General features: G+C 41.0%; 1 protein-coding gene across 5 annotated transcripts in view; it reads left to right on the forward strand.

Annotated features, from left to right (window-relative positions):
* Nucleotides 1-27,993, forward strand: part of HIVEP3 (HIVEP zinc finger 3) — a 119,983-nt gene that overhangs the window by 81,131 nt on the left and 10,859 nt on the right. For 4 of the 5 annotated variants that reach the window (XM_056557316.1, XM_056557315.1, XM_056557317.1 and 1 more), the window contains 5 exons: nt 1,125-6,275; nt 19,060-19,193; nt 25,847-26,022; nt 26,195-26,293; nt 27,179-27,993. In XM_056557316.1, coding sequence (XP_056413291.1) covers nt 1,518-6,275; nt 19,060-19,193; nt 25,847-26,022; nt 26,195-26,293; nt 27,179-27,993 — 5,982 coding nt within the window. In that variant the 5' untranslated portion in view covers nt 1,125-1,517. The remainder of the gene's footprint in view (nt 1-1,124; nt 6,276-19,059; nt 19,194-25,846; nt 26,023-26,194; nt 26,294-27,178) is intronic. The other variant, XM_056557320.1, reaches the window with a different exon arrangement.

The raw sequence follows: 27,993 nt of genomic DNA on the forward strand, positions 1-27,993 counted from the left end.
ACCAACTTTTCCCCCCACGTTTTGGGGAAGAAAAAGTGCGTCTTATACGGCGAAAAATACGGTAAGCCATCATATTCATTTTTAGGTGCAAAATTGAAAGAGTTATGATTTTTTTAAAGGTAAGGAGGAAAAAACGAAAATGGGAAAAACTGAATCGCTCCATCAATGCAGACAGGCTCCCTGTCATCAGCTAACTAGTGAGTCAGGTCTCAGCCACATTGCAACCTGGGAAAAATCTGAGACAACAGTAATTTTGTATGCTGTTAAAAATAAATATTGGGGAGAAAACAGTCACACACAGGTAAAGACACTATATTATGAACTACACTAACTTTACAGCCCCTGTAGCATAGTCCAAAAAAATAATTCCTGGAATACCCCTTAAAGGGGTACTCCGCCCCTGGCATCTTATCCCCTATCCAAAGGATAGGGGATAAGATGTCAGATCGCCGCGGTCCCGCTGCTGGGGACCCCGGGGATCGCCACTGTGGCCCCCCGCCATCATTACTGCACAGAGCGAGTTCGCTCTGTGCGTAATGACGGGCGATACAGGGGCCGGAGCAGCGTGACGTCATGGCTCCGCCCCTCATGACATCACGGCCCGTCCCCTTAATGCAAGTCTATGGCAGGGGGCGTGACGACCGCCACGCCCCCTCCCATAGACTTGTATCGACGGGGGCGGGCCGTGACGTCACGAGGGGCGGAGCCGTGACGTAACGATGCTCCGGCCCCTGTATTGCCCGTCATTTCGTGCAGAGCGATCTCGCTCTGCACAGTAATGATAGCGGGGTGCTGCAGCAGCGATCCCCGGGGTCCCCAGCAGCGGGACTGCGGCGATCTGACATCTTATCCCCTATCCTTTGGATAGGGGATAAGATGTCTTGGGGCGGAGTACCCCTTTAAACCTTTCTAATATACTTCATAAGGAAATGTTACTACCTTTTTATTTATTTATTTTTTTTTTATTTTTTTTTTTGAAATCATAGCTAAATGGGGAAAATGCTTTTTAAAATGTTTTGTTTTGATTAACTGCTCTGAAGCCTGTTTCTGTTTACACATAGTATTATTGAATTTGTTAAACCCTTTGCCTCACATACATTTATATATATTTTTTTCTTGTACAGATCCGTGATACAACCAACAACCTCCTTGTAAGACCCCAAAAAAATCTGAATGTTTAAAGATCAACAAGCAAGTCTTTCCTGGTGGAATACAAGACATGACTGACAATGACAAGAGCCAAACCCTCTATGGAGATTACTGGAACAATATTTGTACTGAATTTGCAGATTGTACTTTCATTTAAGTGACTGGCCAATGGATAACAAATGTTGATTTTGGAAGCTAAACTTTGTGTTACATGTAGGAACTTCATGACCAAATACCTTAAGCCAATGTTTTGTTGACAAGGCGTTTCCCTCGGAGGTGCAATGCAGATTTTCTTTTTTTATCATGATTAGTAAATATTGCACCACAAGACTTTGCAAAAATAGTACTTGGATCCTCTGGTGTAGGTGATGGAGCCAGAGAAAGGCCAGAAGAACACAAGGAAGTTGGAGGAAGGTGTAAGGAAAAGGCCAAACAAAGGAGAGGAGGTGGAAGGCACGGTATCTTCAGTGGAAGACTACACAGTTAGTAGCCAAGAAGAGCTTTTACCACACACACAACATTTCCCAGGCTCCCTGAAGACAACAAGAGAAGGTCCACCTAGGAGAGTAGGAAGACCTTGTAAACCAAAAGTTCCATTGCTTGGGCAGCTTCACGTTTCAAAATCACAGCCTGCTTCACCAGCATTTATGGCTCCTCATGTTGATACAGAGCATGGTCATGAGGGCCAAGTATGGCAAGTTGTAGATCCAATACAGTCAGGTCCGTCCAGGTCTTTCTCTTCGTCTGTGTCACATGCTAGGCTTAGCCGTCCAGCAGAAGACCTCACTCAGAAATCTTACGTCCAGCGGCCAACTCAGGTTTCTTTAAAGCAAGTAGATGATCCTCCTAAAAAGGAGAAGAAGCCCCAAAAGCCAGGCAAATATATTTGCCAATATTGCAGCCGACCATGTGCTAAGCCAAGTGTTCTACAAAAGCATATCAGATCTCATACTGGGGAGCGCCCTTATCCCTGTGTCCCTTGTGGGTTTTCTTTCAAGACTAAAAGCAATCTATATAAACATAGAAAGTCTCATGCTCACAGGATCAAAGCAGGACTGGCATCAGAAATAAGTGTAGAGACATATCCATCCAACCTAGAGATGGAAAGGCTTGGAGGAGAAGAAATTGATGATCCATCAGAAGGGGAAAGCACAGACTCTGAGGATGAGACAAGCACAATGTCAAACCTTGTGGAATTGTCTCCACAACAAAAACATCTCTTGTCAGCAAGTGATACCAAAGTTGTGTCAAGGCACCAAGGTACAGCCCATGATCTTTTTTCTTTGTCCCAAAAACACATATCCCAAACCTCTGAGGAGAGTGTAACATTCACAGAACCTTCATCTGAACTCATCCAGAAATCAGAAGATACTCACAGTATAAAGCAGAAACTGGCACTTAGGTTGAGTGAAAGAAAAAAAGCTAGTGAGGAGCAAACATTTCTCAGCCCAGGCAGTAAAGGAAGCACAGAGTCTGGTTATTTTTCACGCTCAGAAAGTGCAGAGCAGCAAATAAGCCCTCCCAATACCAATGCTAAGTCGTATGCTGAAATTATTCTGGGTAAATGTGGAAGGATTGGGCAAAGAACCTCCATGTTAGCCAGTCCTCCTCTCCTAGGGGCTGCAGAGGAAAAAACAAATATGGCATCAATGTCTGTACCTAGAACACAAGTAATCGAACATATTACGAAACTCATTACAATTAATGAGGCTGTAGTGGATACTAGTGAGATTGATAGCGTTAAACCAAGGAGAAGCTCATTGTCAAGGAGAAGCAGCATTGAGTCTCCTAAAGGAACTTTGTATCGAGAATCTTTCCAGTTTGATGTTAAATCACCAGGGTCCATTTCCCATCCAGATACTAAGTCCTTATCTGAAATGACAAAGGCTGAACATTCATTCTCTTCCTTTCAGCAGTCCCACAGTGCCACAGATACAGTGCCTCTTCTTCGAAGCCACTCAATGCCTTCCTCAGCATCCACTGCAAGTTCTCCACACCCATTTAGAGCTAGCTATTCATTTGATGATAGAATTGTGGATTCAGAAGCTTTGAGCCACAGTCATATGTTCTCTTCACACCCACGCCTGCTAAAACGACAACCCGCAATAGAGCTACCTTTAGGAATGGACTACTCTTTAGAAGAAGAAGGTAGTTTAACAGGAAAAGACAATGCTGGGAAATCATCTGAAGACGTGGAGGGAAAAGAAACTGAAGTTCCTAAAAAGTCAAAAAAAGGGGGTAGAGTAAAGGGTTTGACCTATGAATGTAACATATGTGGTGCTCGATACAAGAAAAGGGGGAACTATGAAACTCACAAAAAATACTACTGCTCGGAACTACAGATTTTAAAACCTCCATCATTGAGCTCTCAGAGTTCTGTTGAAATCAGAAAAGAACCATCAGAACAGGAAACATGGCCGCAGATGCTTAGTTACAAGTTAGGGCCAAGTATAGAATTATCTACCTTGCGAAAACGACGGAAAGAAAAGAGTCTTGGAGATGATGAAGAGCCCCAAGTTGCTGAATGGTCTGAATATCCAAAATCTGCCACAGCACTAGAATCGCACTTTGCGACTTCCACTACATCCTTGACTTTGAGCACTGATGCCACTAAACAGTTTGGTCGAAGTGAATCTACGACCTTGCCAGATGTAGAGAATAAAGAGAAAACTACAATCTCTAAGGAAATTTCTGTCATCCAGCATACTAGCTCATTTGAAAAATCTGAGTCTGTTGAAAAGAAGAGTAGTTTTGATGAGGAAGATTTGACTTTAGCACAAATGTCTGTAAGACCTCCTACTCAGTCATCTCATCCTTTACAGCCTAAGTTAGTCCGTCAGCACAACATTCAGGTACCCGAAATCTTAGTCACTGAAGAACCAGATAAGCCAGAGGTTGACATTGAAGATCCTCCTAAAGAACCAGAAAAAGTAGAAGAGTTCCAGTGGCCACAGAGGAGTCAAACGCTTGCACAGCTCCCTGCAGAAAAGCTCCCACCAAAAAAGAAGAGGTTGCGCTTAGCAGAAATAGCACAGTCTTCTGGAGATTCCAGCTTTGAATCAATGTCTCTTACCCGGAGCCCTAGTCAGGACAGCAGTCTTTCTCATGCCTCAAGTCACTCTGTCTCATTTGATAGAGAAGAAGGTTCTAAATCTGAAGTATTAGGTCCAGAGAGTATTACTAAGGCACTTGGACATCACATGCTCACTGTCCCTTTCCACCATCACCATTTGAGAGAAATGAGGAGGTCTGCATCTGAGCAAACACCAAATATATCTCATACATCACAGGTTTCTGAGAATCGAAGCAAATCTTTTGATTATGGTAATTTAACATCTTCAACATCTTTGCCAACAGCTCAGGAGCGAAGAAAGTGCTTCTCTCTTCGACAGACTTCTCTAAGCAGACATGTTGAACTTGAACCTGAACTATTGCCACGTGACTGGAAAGAATCAGACAAACCATCTACTTCAAGCCAAGTATTAGGCATGGACTCTCATGAACAGTCTCCTGGAATTTCACCTAAAGAGCAGCAAAGTTCTTCGTCCCAACCAAAGCAAAATCAAAGAAGCACTCAATCTTTGAGTGATGAAATGGAAAACAGCTATTTATCACAACAACTATCAATATTTCCAATACAACCGTTATTACATTTGCCTCAGCGTGCTTCAGAACTGTTACCCTCTCAAGTTATGAGCACCATATCTGCTCCATTTTCTCACCAACCAATAACGCATTCTATGTTTCATACTCCACCAGTTCCTCTAAAACCAGCTCTTTTGCATCCAGACCATGTTCAAATACCCCAGCATGTAACTTCTCATTCCCTGGACATTCCTGTCAGACCTCTCTCTCCATTTCTACATTTGCCTTACTCAGCATCCTCATCATTGCCCCACACATTCTTTATGCCTATACAACCCCACTTTGCTCTTCCAATGTCTGCACAAGTTGGTTGCCATTATCCGCCAATAAAACCAGAAATCTCCCCTCCCTCATCCAGCCTTTCATCTTCCAAAGATTATTTTTCTGAGAGCATCCTTCCTTCATCTCATAGCCCATTGGCTTTGGAACCTTCTGCACAAGTGACCATTTCGCATCCAGGACCTGTTGTATCATTAGTTGTCCCAGTCAGAATTGAGACACATATGCCTTCATATGGTAATGCTATGTACACCACACTGTCTCAAATGCTTGTTGCACCGCCACCCTGCAGTCCATCTTCCCTTGTTATACATAAAATCAGTGATGGACGATTCGACCTGACTTGTATGTTACCAAAAGATGAAAGTATAGTTAGCGAATTACCTTACTTACGTGGGCCATTTCCAAAGACAGACCCAAGCAGTTACATTCCACTTACTTCTTCTATTGAGGGTGTCCTGGGATTTGATGGAAGCTCATCATCTGTTGGGGGCAGTAAACGTATGTTATCCCCTGCTGGCAGCTTAGAGCTCACAATGGAGACCCAGCAACAGAAAAGAGTAAAAGAAGAAGATGATCCAGAGGAGAGAGTTCAGAAGCCATTGCTGAAGGCACAGTCAGTGTTGGAAAGCAGATCAACAAATGTATCTGTTCTTATTTGCACACCACAAAGCAGATCACAATTGTTAACACCACCACCTCCAGCTGTTCTTGAACCATTATCAGTGCTAGAAAGGCAAATCCAGTTAACGCCAACTTCTTTGGGTCAGCCTCTCTTACATGAAGAAAAAATAAAAGAAGATGATAGCATAAAAGTTAAAGAAGAAAAAGATGATAAAGTTTTACTTGTACCTACTTCATCCAGTACATCACCAAGCAATACAACTGGTTCCCACGAGGAAGCAGAGGCTAAAAATGTCCCAACATTTCCAACTCTACATACAACCACTAATGTCAGTTGGTGCTACCTGAACTATGTCAAGCCAAATCACATGCAGCAAAATGATCGAAGGGCTTCTGTTTATTCAAGCTGGTGTATTAGTTTATATAACCCAAATCTTCCTGGAGTTTCAACCAGGGTGGCATTATCTCTGCTGAGGTCCAAGCAGAAAATGAGCTCAGAAATTTATACCACTGCTAATGCTCCACAACCGGATTCAAATGTGGCACCCTCCCAAACTCAAAAACCCAAAATGACAGAGGTAAGAAATGTTGCTTTTAGCTATAACATTCTTCATTACATAATATGAAATTTTTATCACAACATATTCTAAAGATGCATTTTTTATAATACATAATGAAGCATTAGATAGATCTTTGTGCCCCACTAAAGGATATCTGATATATATCTGATATATATAATATATATATATATATATATATATATATATATATATATATATATATATATACACTCAATGGCCCTTATTTACTAAGAGTGTTGTGTAGGTTTCTTTGTGGGTTTTAATTCCCTACAATTTATTTTCCACGGTATTTACTAAGGTTTCCCTACATTTTCCACTTTCCCTACACTGTGCTTTTTTTTACACCTGCTCTGATCTGTAGGGTTTTCCTCAGCTCAAATCCACCACATTTTATGTGGAAACCTTAGTAAATATGTTGGGTTTTTGTGAAAATGTCAGGGACATGCCCCTTTTCAGAGACCACGCCCCCTTTCCCTGAAGGTCACACCCCCTTTTCAGGTTTTCTTAGCAAAATGGAGAGTTAGTCTGTTTTTTTCAATTCTGGCGCAAAATCTGGCGCAGACAGAATTTCTGGCACAATGTGACAAAATCTGGCACACAACCCGACAAAACATGTCGGGTTTGCAATAGTAAATGAGGGCCAGTGTGTGTGTGTGTATGTATATGTTCCAGCATCACGTCCAAACGGCTAAAGATATTAACATGAAACTTGGCACACATGTTACTTATATGTCAACAACAAACATAGGATAGGAAATTTAACCCTTACTTACCCCCATTTGCTAGGGGCGGGGTTTTTGTTTAAAGTCCCATACAAGTCTATGGGAAATATGTTACTGCATAACTTCCAAACGGCTGGAGATATTTTGATAATACTTGGTCACATGTTACTTATATGTCCACTCAAAATATAGGATAGTTAATTTAACCCTTAACTACCCCCATTTGTGAGTGTCGGGGTTTTTGTTTAAAGTCCCATGTAAATCAATAGGAAATGTATGGTCCCACATAACTTTCGTACGGCTGGAGATATTTCAATACCTGGTACACATATTACGGGTCGGGATAGGAGATCGGGATATGGGGTTGGGATATGACAACAATATATGAGGACGGGATATGAAGTCAAAAGTTTCCTCTGTTGATTTTCCTCCACAACAAGGATTAGGAAGGAAAAACCGGGCAACGCCGGGTACTCAGCAAGTAATCAGATAATGCTCAAACATCTTAGACAATAAGAGGGGGTACCTGCCAGCTTCTCCTCACCCCACTAGCCTTGATTAATAGGCCTTATGCTGTAAACAAACAGGTAACGGTCTATCAATCAAGAATGGTGTCGGGGAGCCAGTGGTTCAGGTAGCCTGTAACAAATCTTGCCATAATGTTAGGCCAGAGGACAAAAACTACAAACAATAACAGCTCCGTTTTTATTTTACCAGAAGAATTTGAGAAATGAAGGTCTTGTAGTTGTTCTATTTATGGTCTCTTCTATACAAAATAAAGTAGTAGCTGATATACAGCTTTCTGTGGGGTAAGAATAAAGTAACACCACAAAATTACATGAGCAACCACAGATGTGTGGTAACAACTTGTGCATTGAGTATAAAGGCCAAATGCTAATTTATCTATAAATTTGTGTATTTACCACATTAAGGGACCCTGAGGACAACTATTCTTTGGGTTGCGAATGTCTAGTGGTTACAACTTGTGGGAAAAAGCTAGAGAAACAGATGCCCCCTTGTTTCTGGGAACTTTGGTGAAAACTACACTGTTTTGCTATAAGAATCCTATTTTGTTTGTGGTCCCGTTTGTGTCATTTACAGGAAAAGGACAACCTAACCCTAAATCTCTTTTTTGTCTTTCAAAGCCCTACTATAACTACATATGTAGTGCTAATAATGAGTATCCACTCCCCTGAATTTGACATCACAGAGCACGGGATATGCCTGCATTTGCTGCCAAAGATTCAACTTATATATTAATAATGAACTAGCTGACTACCCGGCGCTGCCCGGTTTTTCTTACCTAATCCTTGTGGGGGAGAAAAAGCAACAAAGGAGGAAGCTTTTGTCCTCATATCCCATCCTTAAATCCTGACCCCATATCCTCTCCTCATATCCTGTCCTCATATTCCAACCTCATATCCTGTCCTCATATTTTGTCCTCCTATCCCAACCTCATATCCTGACCCCATATCCTGTCCACATTTCACATCCCCATATCCCGACCTCATATCGGGACGTCATATCCCAACCTCATATCCAGTCCTCATCCCAACCTCATATCCCGTCCTCATATCCCAACCTCTAATTCTCATTTCTAATCCTCATATCCCATCCTCAGGTGGGGCTGAGATGTGATGAAGATATTGTAAGATGAAAATAAAAGGGATGTGGCTTAAAGGGCGGGCATGTCTTTGCAAGATGGGGCATGGAATGCGGAGAGGGTGTGGCTTGCCAGCCGGACTGATGCATTCACAAGGAGATGCGGAGCTTGTGGAGTAAGGTACCAGAAGTCCTATATACTTGCATGGGACTTAAGACAAATCCCTATGCTTCACATATTGGGGTAGGTTAGGGTTAATTTAACTATTTATATATTAACAAAATATCTCCAGTGGTACGGAAGTTATGCTCGAACATACATTTCCCATAGATTTGCATTGGACTTTAAACAAAAACCCTGACCCTCACAAATGGGGGTAGGTTAGGGTTAAATTAACTATCCTATATTTTTAGTGGACATATTCGTAACATTTAACCGAGTATTATCGCAATATCTCTAGCCATTTGGAAGTTATGCCTTAACATATCTTTCCCATAGAACTTTAAACAAAAACCCTAACTCTCGCAAAATGGGAGTGGGTAAGGGTTAAATTACCTATCCTATGTTTGTTGTTGACATATTAGTAACATTTGTATTAAGTTTCATGTTACTATCTTTAGCCATTTGGAAGTGATTCTGGAACATACATACATACATACATACACACATTGAGTTTTATGTATATAGATTTAGATATTTATTTTTTTTTAGAAATGTGTTTGTTGTCGAGACATTACCTTTTCTAATTGAACCTAGAAATCTGCTAATCACAACTGGTCTTGGTTCTGAAACCTGCAGCTTCATATAATATGGTCAGGTGCTATTCATACATTTTTGTTGCAGTGAGAATTCATTATTATTTGCCAGCCAAGTATATGTTGCTACATGTTGACAGACTGCATCTGCCAGAGCAAGTGCATGTCTTTATTACCTGCTCCAGGTATTGTTGTTTCAGTATGCGCCCTCCTGTACAAGTTTTTTTTAACAAAAATTGCATTGCAATGATGCATACCAGTTGCATGAGCACCTCGGGTAGAATTCATCTTATAAACAATTTATATAGTAAGATTTAAATAATTTCTATACTAACTAGCTGAGTACCTGGCGTTGCCCGCATTTTCCTTCCTAATCCTTGTTGGGGAGGAAAATCAACAAAGGAAGAAGCTTTTGACTTCATATCCCATCCTCGTATATTGTTGTCATATCTCAACCCCATATCCCATCCTCATATCTCAACCTCATATCCCGTCCTCATATCCCGTCCTCATATCCCGCCCTTATATCCCATCCTCCTATCTCAACCTCATATCCTGTCCTCCTATCTTGACCTCCTGGGTGTGATTTGCAAGCCAGACCGATGCACAAAAAGGGTAGATAAAAGGGGTGGAGCTTAAATAGTGGGAGTGTCTTTGTGAGATGGGGTGTGGCTTGCAAGCCGGACTGCACATTCACCAGGAGAATCAGAGCAGAGCTTGTGGAGTAAGGTACTAGAAGTCCCATATACTTGCATGGGACTTGAAAAAAAAACAACTTTTGTATAAGGGTGTAGGTAAGGATTAATTTTAACTATCATATATTTTTATTTTGACATATAAGTAATATGTGTACCAGGTATTATTGAAATATCACCAGCCTTACGGAAGTTAAGTGGGAACATACATTTCCCATAGATTTGCATGGGAATTTAAACAAAAACCCTGACCCTCACAAATGGGGGTAGTTAAGGGTTAAATAAAATATCCTATATTTTTAGTGGACATATAAGTAACATGTGACCAAGTATTGTCAAAATATCTCCAGCCGTTTGGAAGTCATGCGGTAACATACATTTCCAATAGACTTGTATGGGACTTTAAACAAAAACCCTGACCCTGGCAAATGGGGATGAGTAAGGGTTAAATTACCTATCCTATGTTTGTTGTTGACATACAAGTAACATGTGTACCAAGTTTCATGGTAATATCTTCAGCCATCTTATCTACTTTTTAATGCACTCTTTTTTAAATCAACTGGCACCAGAAAGTTAAATATATTTGTAAATTATAGGAAATGTATATATAAATACCAGTCCTCAAGAACACTGGGGATGTATAGATATAAGTAGAAGAAGAGAGATAGTGGATCTATTATAATTTAAAATTTTATTTATTAATCCTAGTATAGATGGGTAGCCAATCCCTCTGCAGGGCCCTTGCAGAGATAAATTGGTAAAAGTACAGTTAAAAATATGGATAATAAAACAAAACAAAAATGCACCAATAATTGTCAATTAATGTTCACTATAGTGGTTAGCAACATGTCTCTTTAGTGGCAGTTGATGTGTCCAGAGATGTCCAATATTAAACTCACAGTTCTATATGGGAAAATCACAGTTCTATATAGGGGAATCACAGTTCAGTATTGACTCCTGTGAGGTCCAGTGAGTCATACGAATGTTGTAGTAATAGTAGCAATTGTAGCAGCAGTTGTTGTAGCAGCTTTGTAGCGATTTTGAAATACAAAGTGTCGGTGCACAGCACCTCTCACCCTCCTTTCCCGGCAGATAGATAACAATCTCGGCAGGCAGCGATACTCACGGGTAGCAATCTCAGCAGACCACGGTGACCTGTGGATGATGCGAGCTGTCTGTAGTGCCGGTCTGGATGTCGCCTGGGTGAGTGGTTCTCGGGTGGGCTGTCTGTATCCTGGGCTGGCACGGAGAGGCGTCCGGCCTGTGGAGAGAAGGTGTCCAGGAACTTCGCCGCCCGGGGCTGTGAGTGAAGTGCTGGGAGCAGCTGCGTGCCTGAATGATGCGCTAGCTGCGCGCGTTGCGGTGGTCTCAATTCTGTGTACATCCAGCGGTTGCTAGCCACAATGTGTGGATAGGTATCTTTGCAAGTGATATACACTTAAATGGTAAGGTGCTTATACAGGTCAGACGCGTTTCAAGGCCTGCGGGCCTTTTCTTCAGTGACAATAAGGTAATTACGCCCCGGGCGGCGAAGTTCCTGGACACCTTCTCTCGACAGGCCGGACGCCTCTCCGTGCCAGCCCAGGATACCGACAGCCCACCGGAGAACTACTCACCCAGGCGACATCCAGACCGGCACTACAGACAGCTCGCATCATCCACTGGTCACCGAGTATCGTGAGTATCGCTGCCTGCTGAGATTGCTATCTATCTGTCGGGAAAGGAGGGTGAGTGGTGCTGTGCACCGACACTTTGTATTTCAAAATCGCTATAAAGCTGCTACAACAACTGCTGCTACAATTGCTACAACTGCTACTATTACTACAACATTCGTATGACTCACTGGACCTCACAGGAGTTCATTCAATACTGAACTGTGATTCCCCTATATAGAACTGTGATTTTCCCATATAGAACTGTGAGTTTAATATTGGACATCTCTGGACACATCAACTGCCACTAAAGAGACATGTTGCTAACCACTATAGTGAACATTAATTGACAATTATTGGTGCATTTTTGTTTTGTTTTATTATCCATATTTTAACTGTATTTTTACCAATTTATCTCTGCAAGGGCCCTGCAGAGGGATTGGCTACCCATCTATACTAGGATTAATAAATTAAATTTAAAATTATAATAGATCCACTATCTCTCTTATTCTACTTATATCTATACATCCCCAGTGTTCTTGAGGACTGGTATTTATATATACATTTCCTATATTTGATTAGGCCTGATTGGGTGAAGACAACACCTTTAACCTCGAACACTTACTTCTCTCCTATCTCTAAGTGAGCTACACATCCTACCATTTATAATATTTGTAAATTACTTATATAAAAAAAAAATCTTAATCCTTCCAGTATTTATCAGCTGCTCTATGCTCCACAGTGATGCCCGGCATTAAAGGAGTACTCCACTGGAAAACATTTTTTTCCTAAATCAACTGGTGCCAGAAAGTTAAACATATTTGTAAATGACTTCTATTAAAAAATCTTAATGCTGCTATTTGCTACACAGGAAGTTCTTTTTTCTTTGAATTTCCTTTCTGTCTGACCCCAGTACTCTGCTGACACCTCTATCCATTTTAGGAACTTTCCAGAGCAGGATAGGTTTGCTATGGGGATTTTCTCCTACTCTGAATAGTTCCTAAAATGGACAGAGGTGTCAGCAGAGAGCACTGTGGTCAGACAGAAAGGAAATTCAAAAAGAAAAGAACTTCCTGTGGAGCAAATAGCAGCATTAAGATTTTTTAATAGAAGTCATTTACAAATATGTTTAACTTTCTGGCACAGGTTGATTTAGAAAAAAAATGTTTTCGAGTGGAGTACTCCTTTAATGACGGGCATCACCGATTGGGCCGATGCCCGGCATTAACCCAATAAAAGTGAAGCCATCCCGGCAGCTCTGCGGAGCCGTCCTCTCAGCTGATCGGAACATTCTATCACGATGTCCCAATCAGCTGAGAGGACGGAGAGAGGGCCTTTTCCTGCCTCCTTGCTGTCCGATCTCTGCTGATCCAGGAAGCTTCAGCAGGCTGGAGCAGCAGCGCACCGATAACACTGATCAATGCTATGCTTTGACATAGCATTGAACAGTATAAGCAATCAAAAGATTAAAAAAAAGTTAGAATCACCCCCATTTCCCATTTTTTTTATAAAATAATGTAATAAAAATAATCATATGTGGTACCACTGCATGCGTAAATGTCCGAACTAATAAAATATAAGGTTATAGATTTAATGCACTGGTGCTGTGGATCAAAGCTGAGGTGCCAATACTGCCACTAAAAACTTAATGCGGCTCCTCAAAAATCAGTCTCTTTAATCCTGAAGTTTTGCTCCTATAGTCCAAACGATGTCCGTTTGGGGGATAGCAGGAGTCAGCCCCGGCTGGTGGCGTCTCTACTGCCATGAATCCCAGACAAAGGAGACTACCCAGTCTCTGAAATGCATTGGAAGGATTTTTGGACTGCACTTACGATCCGTAGTGACGTCACTACCCATGCTAATTCCATCTAGCTAACCTTGCAGCTGGATGATCGGCAGTAGAGACGCCACCTGCTGGGGCTGACTCGTCCTATCCCCCAAACGGACATCATTTGAACTATAGGAGCTAAACTTCAGGATTAAAAGACAGATTTTCCAGGAGCCACTACTACAAATGATTGATATTGCACTATATTAAATTAAGGACACTCCAACACTTCCAGCTTCATAAGATACATCTCGATATCAGGTATATACTAATCTTTTTATATTATCTCAATATTTATAACTTATCTACATTATCCTTTTAAGTCCAATACAGCGCTGACTTTTATAGTAAAAATACAAGGTTAGCTGAACTGCACGGTTGATGACGTACACATAGAAAAAACATACCAAAGTCCTAAATTGTGCATTTTTGGTCACTTCATATTCCATAAATAAATTAATAAAAAGCGATCAAAAAGTCCTATCAAAACAAAAATGGTACTGATAAAAACTACAGACCACGGCACAAAAAGAATTAGCCATCATATGCCCCCACATGAGGAAAAATAAGAAAGTTATAGGGGTCAGAAGATGACTATTTTAACCCCTTAAGGACCAAGGTCGTATGAGTACGTCCTTGGTCCCGCTCCCGTGATATAACGCGGGGTCCCACGGTGACCCCACATCATATCACGGCGGGCCTGGCATCATAGTGGAGCCGGGACCCGCCGCTAAAAGTGCGCGGCACAGATCGAGGTGCCGCGCGCTCAAAGCTGAGCCACGCGGCTAAAAATGAAAGTAAAAAGTGCCGGTTAGCTCAGTGGGCTGTTCGGGATAGCCGCGGCGAAATCGCGGCATCCCGAACAGCTTACAGGACAGCCGGAGGGTCCCTACCTGCCTCCTCGCTATCCGATCACCGAATGACTGCTCAGTGCCTGAGATCCAGGCATGAGCAGTCAAGCGGCAGAATCATTGATCATTGGTTTCCTATGAGAAACCAGTGATCAATGTAAAAGATCAGTGTGTGCAGTGTTATATGTCCCTATGGGAGCTATAACACTGCAAAAAAAAAAGTGAATAAAGATCATTTAACCCCTCCCCTATTAAAAGTTTGAATCATCCCCCTTTTCCCATTAAAAAAAACCCAGTGTAAATAAAAATAAACATATATGGTATCGCCGCGTGCGGAAATGTCCGAATTATAAAAATATTTCTTTGATTAAACCGCACGGTCAATGGCGTACGCGCAAAAAAATTCCAAAGTCCAAAATAGTGCATTTTTGGTAACTTTTTATATCATGAACAAATGAATAAAAAGCGATCAATAAGTCCTATCAATGCAAAAATGGTACCGTTAAAAACTTCAGATCACGGCGCAAAAAATGAGCCCTCATACCGCCCCATACGCAGAAAAATAAAAAGTTATAGGGGTCAGAAAATGACAATTTTAAACGTATTAATTTTCCTGCATGAAGTTATGATTTTTTCTAGAAGTACGACAAAATCAAACCTATATAAGTAGGGTATCATTTTAATCGTATGAACCTACAGAATAAAGATAAGGTGTCATTTTTACCGAAAAATGTACTACGTAGAAATGGAAGCCCCCAAAAGTTACAAAACAGCAGTTTTTTTTTCAATTTTGTCTCACAATGATTTTTTTTTCCGTTTCACCGTAGATTTTCGGGCAAAATGACTGACGTCATTACAAAGTAGAATTGGTGGTGCAAAAAATAAGCAATCATAGATTTTTAGGTGCAAAATTTAAAGAGTTATGATTTTTTAAAGACAAGGAGCAAAAATGAAAGTGCAAAAACGGAAAAACCCCCGGTCCTTTTAAAGTAGTAAAATAAAATAAAACCTACATAAATTGGATATCCTTGCAACCGTATGGACCTGCAAAATAAAGATAAGGTGCCATTTTCCCAAAAAGTGCACTGTGTAGAAACAAAATCCCTAAAAAGTTACAAAATGGCGGTGGGACAGTTGATTAAAAAAAAAAAGTTTTCCACCAGAGTACCCCTTTAAGGACTCCAAAGGACAGGGGGTCAGACATCTTATCCCCTATCCTTTGGAGTCCTTAAAGGGGTACTCTGGTGGAATTTTTTTTTTATCAACTGATACCAGAAAGTTAAACAGATTTGTAACTGACTTCTATTAAAAAATCTTAATCCTTCCAGTACTTATTAGCATCTGTATACTACAGAGAAAATGATTTTCTTTTTGGATTTATTTTCTGTCACAAACACAGTGCTCTCTGCTGATACCTCTGTCCATGTCAGAAACTTTCCAGAGCAGGAGAAAATCCCAATAGCAAACATATGCTGCTCAGGACAGTTCCTAAAATGGACAGAGGTGTCAGCAGAGAGCACTGTGTTCGTGAAAGAAAAGAAATCCAAAAAGAAAAGAATTTCCTCTGTAGTATACAGATGCTTAGTAGTACTGAAAGGATTAAGATTGTTTTTAATAGAAGTAGTTTACAAATCTGTTTAACTTTCTGACACCGGTTGATTTAAAAAAAATAAAAAATAAAAAAGGTTTCTGCCGGAGTACCCCTTTAACCCCTTAAGGACCACGGACGTATGCGTACGTCCTGGCTCCCTGGTACTTAAGAACCAAGGACGTACGTGAACGTACGGGGGGTTAACGTTCGGTTCCCCCGTTCTGCCCACCCACAGTAGGCTGGGCAGAATGGGGAACCAACGGGGGTCGTCAGCGGGCGAAGATCGACAGCAGCAGAGGACGGCGATGCGGCTCCCTGGATCCTACGGAAGCCGGTGAGTTGCCTAGCAACATCTGGAGGGCAACAGTCTGAAACCACTATACAGTGGTCTCTAAACTGTAGCCCTCCAGATGTTGCAAAACTATAACTCCCAGCATGCAGAGACAGCTGTTTGCTGTGTGGGCATGCTGGGATTTGCAGTTTTGCAACAGCTGGAGGGCTACAGTTTGGAGATCACTGTGCAGTGGTCTCGAAACTCAAGTTGTTGCATAACTACATCTCCTAGCAGGCCCTTCGGCAATCAGTACATGCTGGGAGTTGTAGTTTTGAAACAGCTGGAGGCACACTGGTTTGAAAATACTGAGTTAGGTAACAGAACCTAACTGATGGTTTTCCAACCAGTGTGCCGCCAGCTATTGCAAAAGTACAACTCCCAGCATGCACGATCTGTCAGTACATGCTGGGAGTTGTAGTTTTGAAACGGAGGTTTGTCGTCCCCCCCCCATGTGAATGTACAGGGTACATTCACACAGGCGAGTTTACAGTGAGTTTCCTTCTTCAAGTTTGAGCTGGGGCAAATCTTTCACCGCAGCCCAAACTTCTAGCGGGAAATTCACCATAAACCCGCCAGTGTGAAACTACCCTAAAAATACTACCCTACGCTAACACATAATAAAGGGTAAAACTCTACATATACACCCCCCTTACACGTCCCCCCCCCCAATAAAAATGAAAAACGTATTGTATGGCAGTGTTTCCAAAACAGAGCCTCCAGCTGTTGCAATACAACTCCCAGAATTTCCGGACAGCCACTGACTGTCCAGGCATGCTGGGAGTTTAGCAACAGCTGGAGGCACCCTGTTAGGGATATTCTACGCCAGTGATTCCCAATGTCCCTCTGCAATCCCTAATTTAGTCCTCAAATGCGCATGGTGCTCTCTCACTTCAGAGCCCTGTCGTATTTCAAGGAAACAGTTTAGGGCCACATATGGGGTATTTCCGTACTCGGGAGCAATTGCGTTACACATTTTGGGGGGCTTTTTCTCCTTTTACCCCTTCTGAAAAGGAAAAGTTGGGGTCTACATCAGCCTGTTAGTGTAAAAAAAATTAAAACATTTTGAGTACGGAAATACCCCATATGTGGGCGTAAAATTCTCTGCAGGCGCACAACAAGGCTCAGGAGTAAGAGCGCACCATGTACATTTGAGGCCTAAATTGGTGATTTTCACAGGGGTGGCTGATTTTACAATAGTTCTGACATAATTGCAAAAATATAAATACCCACATGTGACACCATTTTGGAAACTACACCCCTCACGGAATGTAACAAGGGGTATAGTGAGCCTTAACACCCCACAGGTGTTTGATGAATTTTCATTAAAGTTTGATGGGAAATGAAAAAATAATTTTTCACTAAAATGCTTTGTGTTACCCTAAATTTTTCATTTTCACAAGGGAAAATAGTAAAAAAAAAAAAAAACTCCAAAATTTGTAACCCCATTTCTTGAGTAAGAACATACCCCATATGTGGATGTAAAGTGCTCTGCTGGCGAACTACAATGCTCAGAACAGAAGGAGCGCCATTGGGCTTTTGGAGAGAAAATGTGTCCGGAATGGAAGACCACGTGTGTTTACAAAGCCCCCACGTAATGTAATTAGGGGTACAGTGAGCATTTACAGCTCACAGGTGTCTGACAGATTTTTGGAACAGTGGTCCGTGAAAATGAAAAATTAAATTTTTTATTTGCACAGCCCACTGTTCCAAAGATCTGTCAATCGCCAGTGGGGTGTAAATACTCACTTCACCCCTTATTAAATTCTGTGAGGGGTGTAGTTTCCAAAATGGGGTCAAATGTGTGTGTGGGGGGGGGTCCACGGGGGCTTTGTAAACGCACAGAAGGGAAAAATTGAAAAATTGCTGCTGTACTTTGAAGCCCTCTGATGTCTTCCAAAAGTAAAAACATGTCAACTTTATGATGCAAATATCAGCTATGGTTGAAACCCACAGAGGGAAAGTCTTCTAATTCCCCACTTGAACATATGCTAAGGTCACTTCACATGTGCATATTTTCTGATGCAGATTTGCTGTAGTAGGTTTTGCTACCCATTCAACCCATCAGAAAATATGCACGTGTGAACTGACCCTTAAAGAGGTTATCCAGCCGATATATCTTTCTGTCTTAATATGTCCAGGCTGTCGGCATTAAAAAATAAACCCTGACCTACCTCCCGGTGCTTCCAATATTGCTGCCCTGGTCTCTGCTGCGGTCCTCTACTGCTTCCAGGGCCACAAATACAACCATGCAGATCAACTAAAAGCTGATTGCAGCGGTGTTCCGGCACAGTCCTGATGAATAATCTATATATCTCTATATGCATTGAGTGCTGATGAAAAGTTTTATTTTTATTTATTTAAATAGTTTTTGTAGGGTTATAAACTCCCTTACCCATACTGACTGTCTATACAGTACAGTACAGTGTGCACTGCTCTCTGCTTCCTCCTGCTTGTAAGATCTGACACAGAGAAACCTATCACAAAGAGACTGCTGAAGATGCATTTTGTAGAAATGTACTGAGATTTTTTATGTGATTTAGGAGATAAACATTCTATGTCAATGAAGAAATATATTGGAATCAGAGCAAAGCTAATACAATGTGATTAGAGTTATGGGGATATGTGTGCATGTATATTACATTTATATCCTTATGTACCTTATCAGTGTTTATTTCAATAACATCTTAAGCATCGCAAATAAGGATAGGAAAACTTATTGTATCTTTTCTTTACATTGGAATGAAAAACAGGCTCACATTCCCACACAAGCACATAAGGAGACACCGAGAACTAGTAAAGAGGAAGAAACAAGGGTAAAATCAGAAGACTCTGGTCCAACTGCTAAGCGGGGAGAGCCTTCACGTGTACGGATCTTTGAGGGAGGGTGAGTAAAATCTTAGAAAATATATCTGTTTTGTTACGTTGACTTACCTTAGACCTGAATGTTGTCCACATCTGTGGAGAAGTGTATCATCAATTCTGTCACTGACATAAAATATAAATTCTTGCAGATAAGAGAATTCTGAATTATGATGTCATATCATAGTCTGGGTATATCTGTTTCTGAGCTGTGTTATTCACTCTCTACCCTGTCCCAGACAATAAGACAACTGCATTAACCTTTAGACTCCTGCTTCATCACCCGGACCACTTTGTGGTTTGAAGGGCTGTCCAGTTGAGCTCAAAAAGTGATGTGTAAAATTTGTGGGAGAGTTATTCAAAAACTGTCTAATTCTTAGACAGTGTAAACCTAGACTAGACAGTTTAAGAATGCTCCAGATTTTTAACTGTCACTCATGCTGTGTGAAAGTCTGATGCAACTATGTAAGTTTGCACCTTCTATTGGTGGTCTTTTATGCAAAAAATGGGCACCAAAAAGATACAAATTTTTTGGTGCATTTAGGCCACATTCTTTTCAGCAAGGCCACACCCACAATCTGGTAGGCCATGCCAATTGTGAAAATGTGTTGCAAGTCATGTAATCCAGTATTATGGTGCAAATTGCACCAGATTTTTATTCTTTCTCAGTATCTATAGGTGCTGCCTACTGGCTATTCATTTACCTTATGGCTTGTCTGCTCCTTAGCTCTATTAGGACAGAGCTGTGATCTGTGACTAAAGTTTATCTGCAGCCCATGCAGGGATTCTGGAATAGTCTGAGACACAACCTCTGTCTCATCACTGGTCCAGACTTCTGCTTACTACCTCTGCACTGCAGCTCTACAGGAAGTTCATAGTATTAATAGGTTTTACCTAAAACGTATTCATGCAGGTGTTCTTTTGCACATGTCTTTGCCATGCCTCTATGCAGTATCTTTAATGTACGCAGCATTTTCTACAGTTTACCTGTTCTTAGTTAAAGAACTTGTAATACAGTGCCCAAGACTAGATGTTCTAAGAATTATCTGGAAACCGCTCGATCATCTTCTGCCCTTTTTACCACCTATCTAAAACATTTTGTGAACAACCTATTCTAGTAACTCCCCCACCTCTCCCATTCTTTGTCTCTCTACTTCTACCACGCTCTTGTTTCCCTTTTTCTTTCCTCTTCTACTCCCTCCTCTTTGCTGTTCCTGTGAGAGGTAGAGGAAGCTGCATTCTCAAATCTGACATCATACGACCGCAGACAAATATTAACTCAGACTGGAACTCTTTGCGATGATCTCACCGCCAGCCCTCCCCCACATCCACTCACCCACTAGAGAGTCTGTTCTGTGTCCTCAAGGTGATTGTTTCATATTAACAAGGCTGACAGCATGAGGATATGCTCCGATTCCTGCATTTCTATATTTTCATGTGATAGGGCAAGATCTGTGGTTATATGTGAATGTTCTTCATTTTTCTAATTGCAGTTTCCCCAAATCACTTGTCTATTATTTGATGTTATGCATTGAAACCCTTAGAAATACACCCCTATGTGCAGCATGCCTGTAAACCATTTTACTTAGAAAGATACCTGGAAAGTGTCCTGTGGTGTTGGTGATGATGACTGTGTCACAGCCAGATTTCACTTTGTTCAAGCTCTTCCCTAGAACTGATTTACAATTTTCTGACCTTTTCCCCAGGGCTCATCCATGATCCCCTGACCACATGCCCCAGATGTCACCTGCTGTCTTCCTGACCTTTCCTAGATCTGACATTCTACCACCCTACTTCCCAGGTACCCTTACTTTCCTATCCCCAGTTTACCTTTGCCTGTCAACACCTTCTCCTCTAAACACCCATAACCTTTCTTTTCTGAATATTCTACACACATGCAAAGTGCATTCTCTGACTTTCCGGATTGTCTTTTTCAGCACAACTGCTACTCATAGGGCATGGAGATAAGTTACACATTTTTTTTTAACAACAGCATTAAGTACACAGGTATAAGGAAAAGTAATCTACAAAGGTTAATGGTATTTTTATAGGATTCTGCAGTGTGAAATGTAACTGCATATTGTATCCATATTCTTGCAGATATACTATACAGATGGTTTTGAGTCAGGAAAGTGTAATCCAACTCTGCTTACCCCTCCTTCATGTCTAAAGTATGCATCCTGGCAGCTGGTATAAGAGTAGTGACGGGGTCATTACCAGTAGGACAGGGGATTCCCAAGCATTAGTGTCATGTGATAAAGTGAAGGAAAATGTCTCCATATGACTATCTTATGAGAGGTTTTTAAGAATCACTTACTTCCTTTTAATTAAAACATTTTAATAGGCCATTCAATAATAATAATATATAGATATATAATGCTCCATGAGAAACATAAATGTTTACTTATAGGTACTCTGGGATAGAAAAACGCATTCCCTTATCCCCTATAATTGTCAGAACGCGAGGGTCTGACCACTGGGCAACCCCCTCTCCCCGTGCGATTTCCTGTACAGGGCCCTGGCTCTCCTTCTAAATGAAGCTTGTCGACCACTGCACAAAGTGGCATCCAGCATTCCCCTTCATCTATAGGAGAGCAGGATAGGATAGGGGATACGTTTTTGTATCCCGGAGTACTCTTTGAAAACCTCTACCACTAGGGAAGCAGGCATTAAAAGGGACCTGTCAGCTCTCCTGATATGTATATTTTAATTCCTCAAATATAAAAAATACTCGCCTACCTCAGTCTCCTGCAGCTTCTGGTGTGACCTCATCTGGCCCTCTGCTCATCCTGGCTTATTCTAGGTCAGAGACCTCTCAGCAGGGAATGCCCACTTACTGGCCACAGTGGTTTCCCACCTCAGTCAGTGGCTAAGCGGGCAGCTGCTGAGATGACCAGCAGGGAATGGTTAATGTCACACCTGGAGCTGCTGGAGACCAGGGTAGGTGAGTATGACTTTTTTTATTTGTATTACGTCCCCAGCTAAATATTAAGCTTTTTTGTACTCTGATATCCTCTTTAAAGCTTTACTGTGATTTTAAAAAGTTAATATGTCACACAGATATGTCAAAAGTTGTTATTGGTTAGGGTCTCAGCACCACTGATCTCAAGATATAGTAAAAAAAAAGTGCGCAGCAGCCCCTTTCACTCCCTGGCTTGGTGCTTAATCCTTTAGATTACAGGAGACTGGCCCCAAAGACATGTCAAGTTTTATAAAATGACAGAGGATAGGGATAAGTGTCTCCTATATGTAGCATGGCTCTCGCATTGATCCTACCATTCAACAGCTTCTCCTTTGAGCTCTCTAGCCCCCACTTTCATAGACTCTCAGGAGTGACACCCCACGTTGCCAATTATTATTGGCTGAGCAGGCCGTCCCGTGAAAGTCTCCAAAGGTGGGGACCTTACAGAAGAAGCTGCTAACTGGTAAGTTCAACACTAGGCCCTGCTCTGGAAATAGTCACTTATCCTCTATCCTGTGCGTAGGGGGATACATTTTTTCCCCAGGAATACCCTTTTAAGTCCTCCTCTCTACACCTGGTAGATGCACCTTATAATGCATCTTTTAGTCCAAAATTATAGACTTCATATTTACAGACATCTTGCATATAAGAATGCAGAAATCTGTAATAAAATATTTCATATATATTCCATGTAATTATAACTTGTAGATTTAGCATGTTCAGTTGCATTTCATGTTAAAGGGGTATTCCAGGAAAAAAAAAATTTTTATATATCAACTGGCTCCAGAAAGTTAAACAGATTTGTAAATTACTTCTATTAAAAAATCTTAATCCTTTCAGTACTTATGAGCTGTTGAAGTTAAGGTTGTTCTTTTCTGTCTAAATCCTCTCTGATGACACCTGTCTCGGGAAACGCCCAGTTTAGAAGCAAATCCCCATAGCAAACCTCTTCTAAACTGGGCGTTTCCTGAGACGCGTGTCATCAGAGAACACTTAGACAGAAAATAGCAACCTTAACTTCAGAAGCTCATAAGTGCTGAAAGGATTAAGATTTTTTAATAGAAGTAATTTACAAATCTGTTTAACTTTCTGGAGCCAGTTGATGTATATAAAAAAAAGTTTTTCCTGGAATACTCCTTTAAGTAAAGTATAATAAAAAATAGTAGTCAAAACCTTTGTCTGTCTACATATGTTACAAGTCACTCTGGCACTTTTTAGTAATAAAGAAGAAACATGGATCCAGCTGGTGGTGGTTGTCAGCTTGGAAAGGCGGATTTGTAAAGTACAGTTCCACACTAGCTTTTATGGTGCTGTCTCATAGGAAGGCATTCTGAACAAGGGATGTCTCATGTGTAAATAGGTCATATGGATTAAACATATGGAAGTTGATTTCTAAAACTGTTTTAGAGAAAGTCCATGTATTGAGGTATGATTGTTGCACAGTGAAGACGGACTAGAAGTCCCAGGGTGCTCAGTCCTCAAGGCCTTATCCACAGGAAGTAAAGATGGAAGATGGCAATCCAATCAGATGTAAGTGAATTTATTTATGACTTATTTCACTTAAATCTGATTTGAGTGCCGTCTTCCATCTTTACTTCATGTCTAAAAGAGAGATTTTCTCGCTTGTCCTTAGCAACCATTCAAAGTGCAGCTTTCATTTTATATTCTGCTCTTTAAAACTTAACGCTATGTTGTGATTGGTTGCAGCAGGCATGGATTTTCAGCCATAATGATTCCTATTTCATCACATTAATGATTTTCTCAAGATTAAGGTCCTTTTTAATGTTTTTAATTGACAATTCCCATTTCAGGACAGTTATGTTTAGCAGTATACTAGTATATTTGGGAACCTGTCCTTTACCTGACTCTAATCTTTGTTGCTTTCTTCCTTACCTGTTTGTTTTTTCATTACCTTTTTATTTTTCACATACATTTACTGTGCCCTTTTTTTTTCTACTGTATCTTTACCTTCCTCTCCATGCCCCCATTATTTCTTACATTCCACCATACCATATAGCATGTATGTCCATTACATCCCCCTCTCTCCTGTCCCTTACCCATTCAGGAAATTCTGGACCGACCTGTTGTCTATCACCCATGTTCATACCCTCTTCCGGTTCATCATTCCTAAATAATTTACTATTTAAATTTGGATAGTGTGATGCCTTACATTTAAAAAAGACAGTGTATCAAAGAAGTCTGCATATTACCACTTGCCATAGTTTACTAGGTGTCCAATTTTTTTTTATACATTGCTCATACATAAAAAGGTGTTCAGTTTAGGTATATATACATTCTTGTACTGATCCAGTGTTATAGGCGGTATTATAGTCCATATCTGCCTTCCCAATTAACTCCATCATAAAAAACATATAGAGGAGCATTTATCAAACCTTCCCCCAGTACTCAGGCTCCACTGCCAATGCACATGCTGGGTGGGTTTATGTATAGGCGCACATCATAAATCCAGTGAGCCCGTGCACCCATGCTGAAATCTCTCCTAGTGTTGAACTAGAGGATATGTCAACAGCAGTTAAATTGCCATAAACCTGAAACCATGTCCCTTTCTGCTACACATGCCCATTTTGTGAGCCGCAGCAAAAACTGCAAGTAAACTTTTTGTAATCATTTACAAATGATGAATACCCACCTTACTGTATAAACTTACTGTTTAGACACTACTGCCCAGCCTCATTAAGTTTTATATAGCAGAGCAACAGTACCAGACGCAAGCCATGGACCGGTGTGGAAGTGTTTTTGGAAGAAATCATCTATACTTTTTTACTCCTTAACCATCTTTAGATAAAACAGCAAGGATTTCTTCTCTGCAGGCTTGTTAAAGGGGTACTCTACTGGCCAGCGTCCGGAACTAAATATTCCGAATGCTGTTTTCGCGCTGTGGAAGTCGGCCACACCCCTTGTGATGGCATGGTCACGCCTCTCAATGCAAGTCAATGGGAGGGGGCGTGACAGCTGTCATGCCCCCTCAATGCAAGTCAAGATGTCACAAGGGGTGTGGCCAAACCCTGCAGTACAAAAACCGCATTCGGATCATTTAGTTCCGAACGCTGGCCAGTGGAGTACCCGTTTAATGCTGCTGTAGACTATAATGCAGGCTATAACTCAGGACTAGTACAAGAAAAATACTGATACATTTTTACACAGTTACTTAAAGGGGTATTCCAGGCCCAAACTTTTTTTTATATATCAACTGGCTCCGGAAAGTTAAACAGATTTGTAAATTACTTCTATTAAAAAATCTTAATCCTTCCAATAGTTATTAGATTCTAAAGTTGAGTTGTTGTTTTCTGTCTAACTGCTCTCTGATGACTCACGTCCCGGGAGCTGTCCAGCTCCTATGGGGATATTTTCCCATCATGCACAGCTCCCGGGACGTGACATCATCATCATTGAGCAGTTAGACAGAAAACTTCAGAAGCTAATAACTATTGGAAGGATTAAGATTTTTTAATAGAAGTAATTTACAAATCTGTTTAACTTTCCGGAGCCAGTTGATATATAAAAAAAGTTTTTGCCTGGATAACCCCTTTAACTTTTTGTGTTGGTGAGTTCTTTGTTATTGTAAAATGACGTATAGAAGTGGACAGATGATTTCACTTTCCTCAAATCCAGTCTGGGTGCTTATTTGTGTTACTTTTGTTAAGATAGAAGTGGCAGAAATCTAATTTTGTTTTACTTGTTTTCCTTTTCTCTAGGTACAAATCAAATGAAGAGTATGTTTACGTACGAGGCCGTGGCCGTGGAAAGTATGTGTGTGGGGAGTGTGGGATTCGTTGCAAGAAGCCAAGCATGTTAAAGAAACATATTCGTACACACACAGATCACAGGCCATATGTGTGCAAGCACTGCAATTTTGCCTTCAAAACCAAAGGTGACTTTCTTAACCTACTAGGATTGTTGAGGAATCTGTCTCTAGATTTATGTTATCACACTTAAATAAAGCAATTTGATAAAGCATTATCACCATTTTGGCCAAGATTTGATCCCCCAGAAATGCACAACATCATGAATTAGCTGTTTGTAATTGTGGATTTATTTTTCAGGAAATCTTACTAAACACATGAAATCAAAAGCACACAGCAAAAAGTGCCAGGAATTAGGTTTAGTGCCACCATCTCTTGCCGACCTGGATGCAGAGGAAGGTACTGTATTTTATATTACTTACTAGCCATTCAGCCCACTTTCTTGTGAAAGAATCGCTGTCCACATGGTGAATAGCAGAGCAGAGAGGGTCATGCCAGTAAATAGAGACACCGCTTTATTTTCAGCCAATACTTGTGCTGCCCTGAGGAACAGATACTCTCCTGTTTTTTGTTCATTTTTGGACTTGATTTCCCATAAAATAATTCTAGTTGCTTTGCGCTGTTCCTCTTTTATTCCTCCTGGAAATGAATTAATAAATTGGCAAGTGTTGTGTTACCACCCGGCTTCCCTACACAGCACAATTAATATTTCTAAGAAAAGATGCTCCAGTATTGTTATTTAATGGGGGACTAAACATATTTGATAGAATACAGCCAGGATGAATAGATGATGCTTACAATACATTCTACCTTCCAGAAAGCAGTTATCCTTAAATAGACAGAGTTAATTTTAAAAAAAGCATGACCCATGTCCTCAGGTTGTGTGTGGTATTACAACTTTGCTCCCTGCACTTCAATGGAATAGAGCTGCAATACCACACACAACCTGTGAACAGGTTGGCACTGTTTTTGAAAGAACTTAGTTCTGTATTTCAGTTCTTAAATTGTTCTCCATAGTTTATGCATTGTTTAGTTGTTCATTTACGGTATATTGTTTTATTCTTTTAGTATAGTTGAACACGGCATATAATCTGCAGTCTATACACTATGTGTGAATACACTCTTATAGTGACAATCCTAATGTAACAAAGTTATAGAAATTGCTTCCAGCTTATGTCTTCTACAAGTCCTAGAAAATTGGGATGTAATCACCATGACTGACATTTTTTTCAGTATATTATTGACAGTATAACTTTTAATTAATATTGTATTTGTACTTTACAGGAACTAGTGATGAGCGATATCTGGAGATTGATGTGGTGGAAGAACATCAGTTCTCTGACTTGGAAGATACAGATGAGGACGAAGATTCTGATGGAGAAGAGGAGGAGGAGGATGATGAAGATGAAAGTCAGGAAGAAAAAAATCCAGATCTCTCACCAAGTACTGTCACTTCTTATTCACCTAATGAGCCTAGACAAAACCCGGACAGTGCAGATTCCACTTCTGTTTGCCAATTTTCTTCTCAACAGTTACAGACTACAGAGTCTTCTGGAAAAGATTCCCAGGCCCTGTTGGCATCTGATCAGTCAGTGTCTCAAGAGCTGATACCCTGTAGACAATGGGCTTCTGGTAAAGACATGGGGAGTAGTTGGGCTGGTCCATCTAGAAGGCATCTTCTCCAGAAAAGAGAAAGCTCACCAAAATGTTTTTCACCGACAGGCTGCACCTCACCCCGCAGGGGAATGTCACCTTGCCAGCGCTTGCCATCGGCTAGGGAAGTATCTCCACTACAGTGCGTTTCCCCTCAGCGACTATCTCCACATCGAAGTCTTTCACCAAGAGCTTACATGTCCCCAGAGCGGGGTTCTTCACCACCAGTCCGACATTTATCCCCCAGCAGGGAAGTCACAAGTCTGCGTTATGCAGCCTTTAGAGGTGGACTAGCTTCACCACCACGGTACCCATCTCCTGGGAGAGAAGAGCCCCATCTTGCAAGATCAGATGCTCAAACCCAGTTAAAAGCTCAGCATGGAGTATTTCCATCTAGAGCTCAACATCATGAGACGTCTGAACTTCTGGAGACTTCAGGGATCAAG

This window comes from Hyla sarda, chromosome 2 (assembly GCF_029499605.1).
Source record: "Hyla sarda isolate aHylSar1 chromosome 2, aHylSar1.hap1, whole genome shotgun sequence".
In the NCBI taxonomy this organism is placed as follows: Eukaryota; Metazoa; Chordata; class Amphibia; order Anura; family Hylidae; genus Hyla; species Hyla sarda.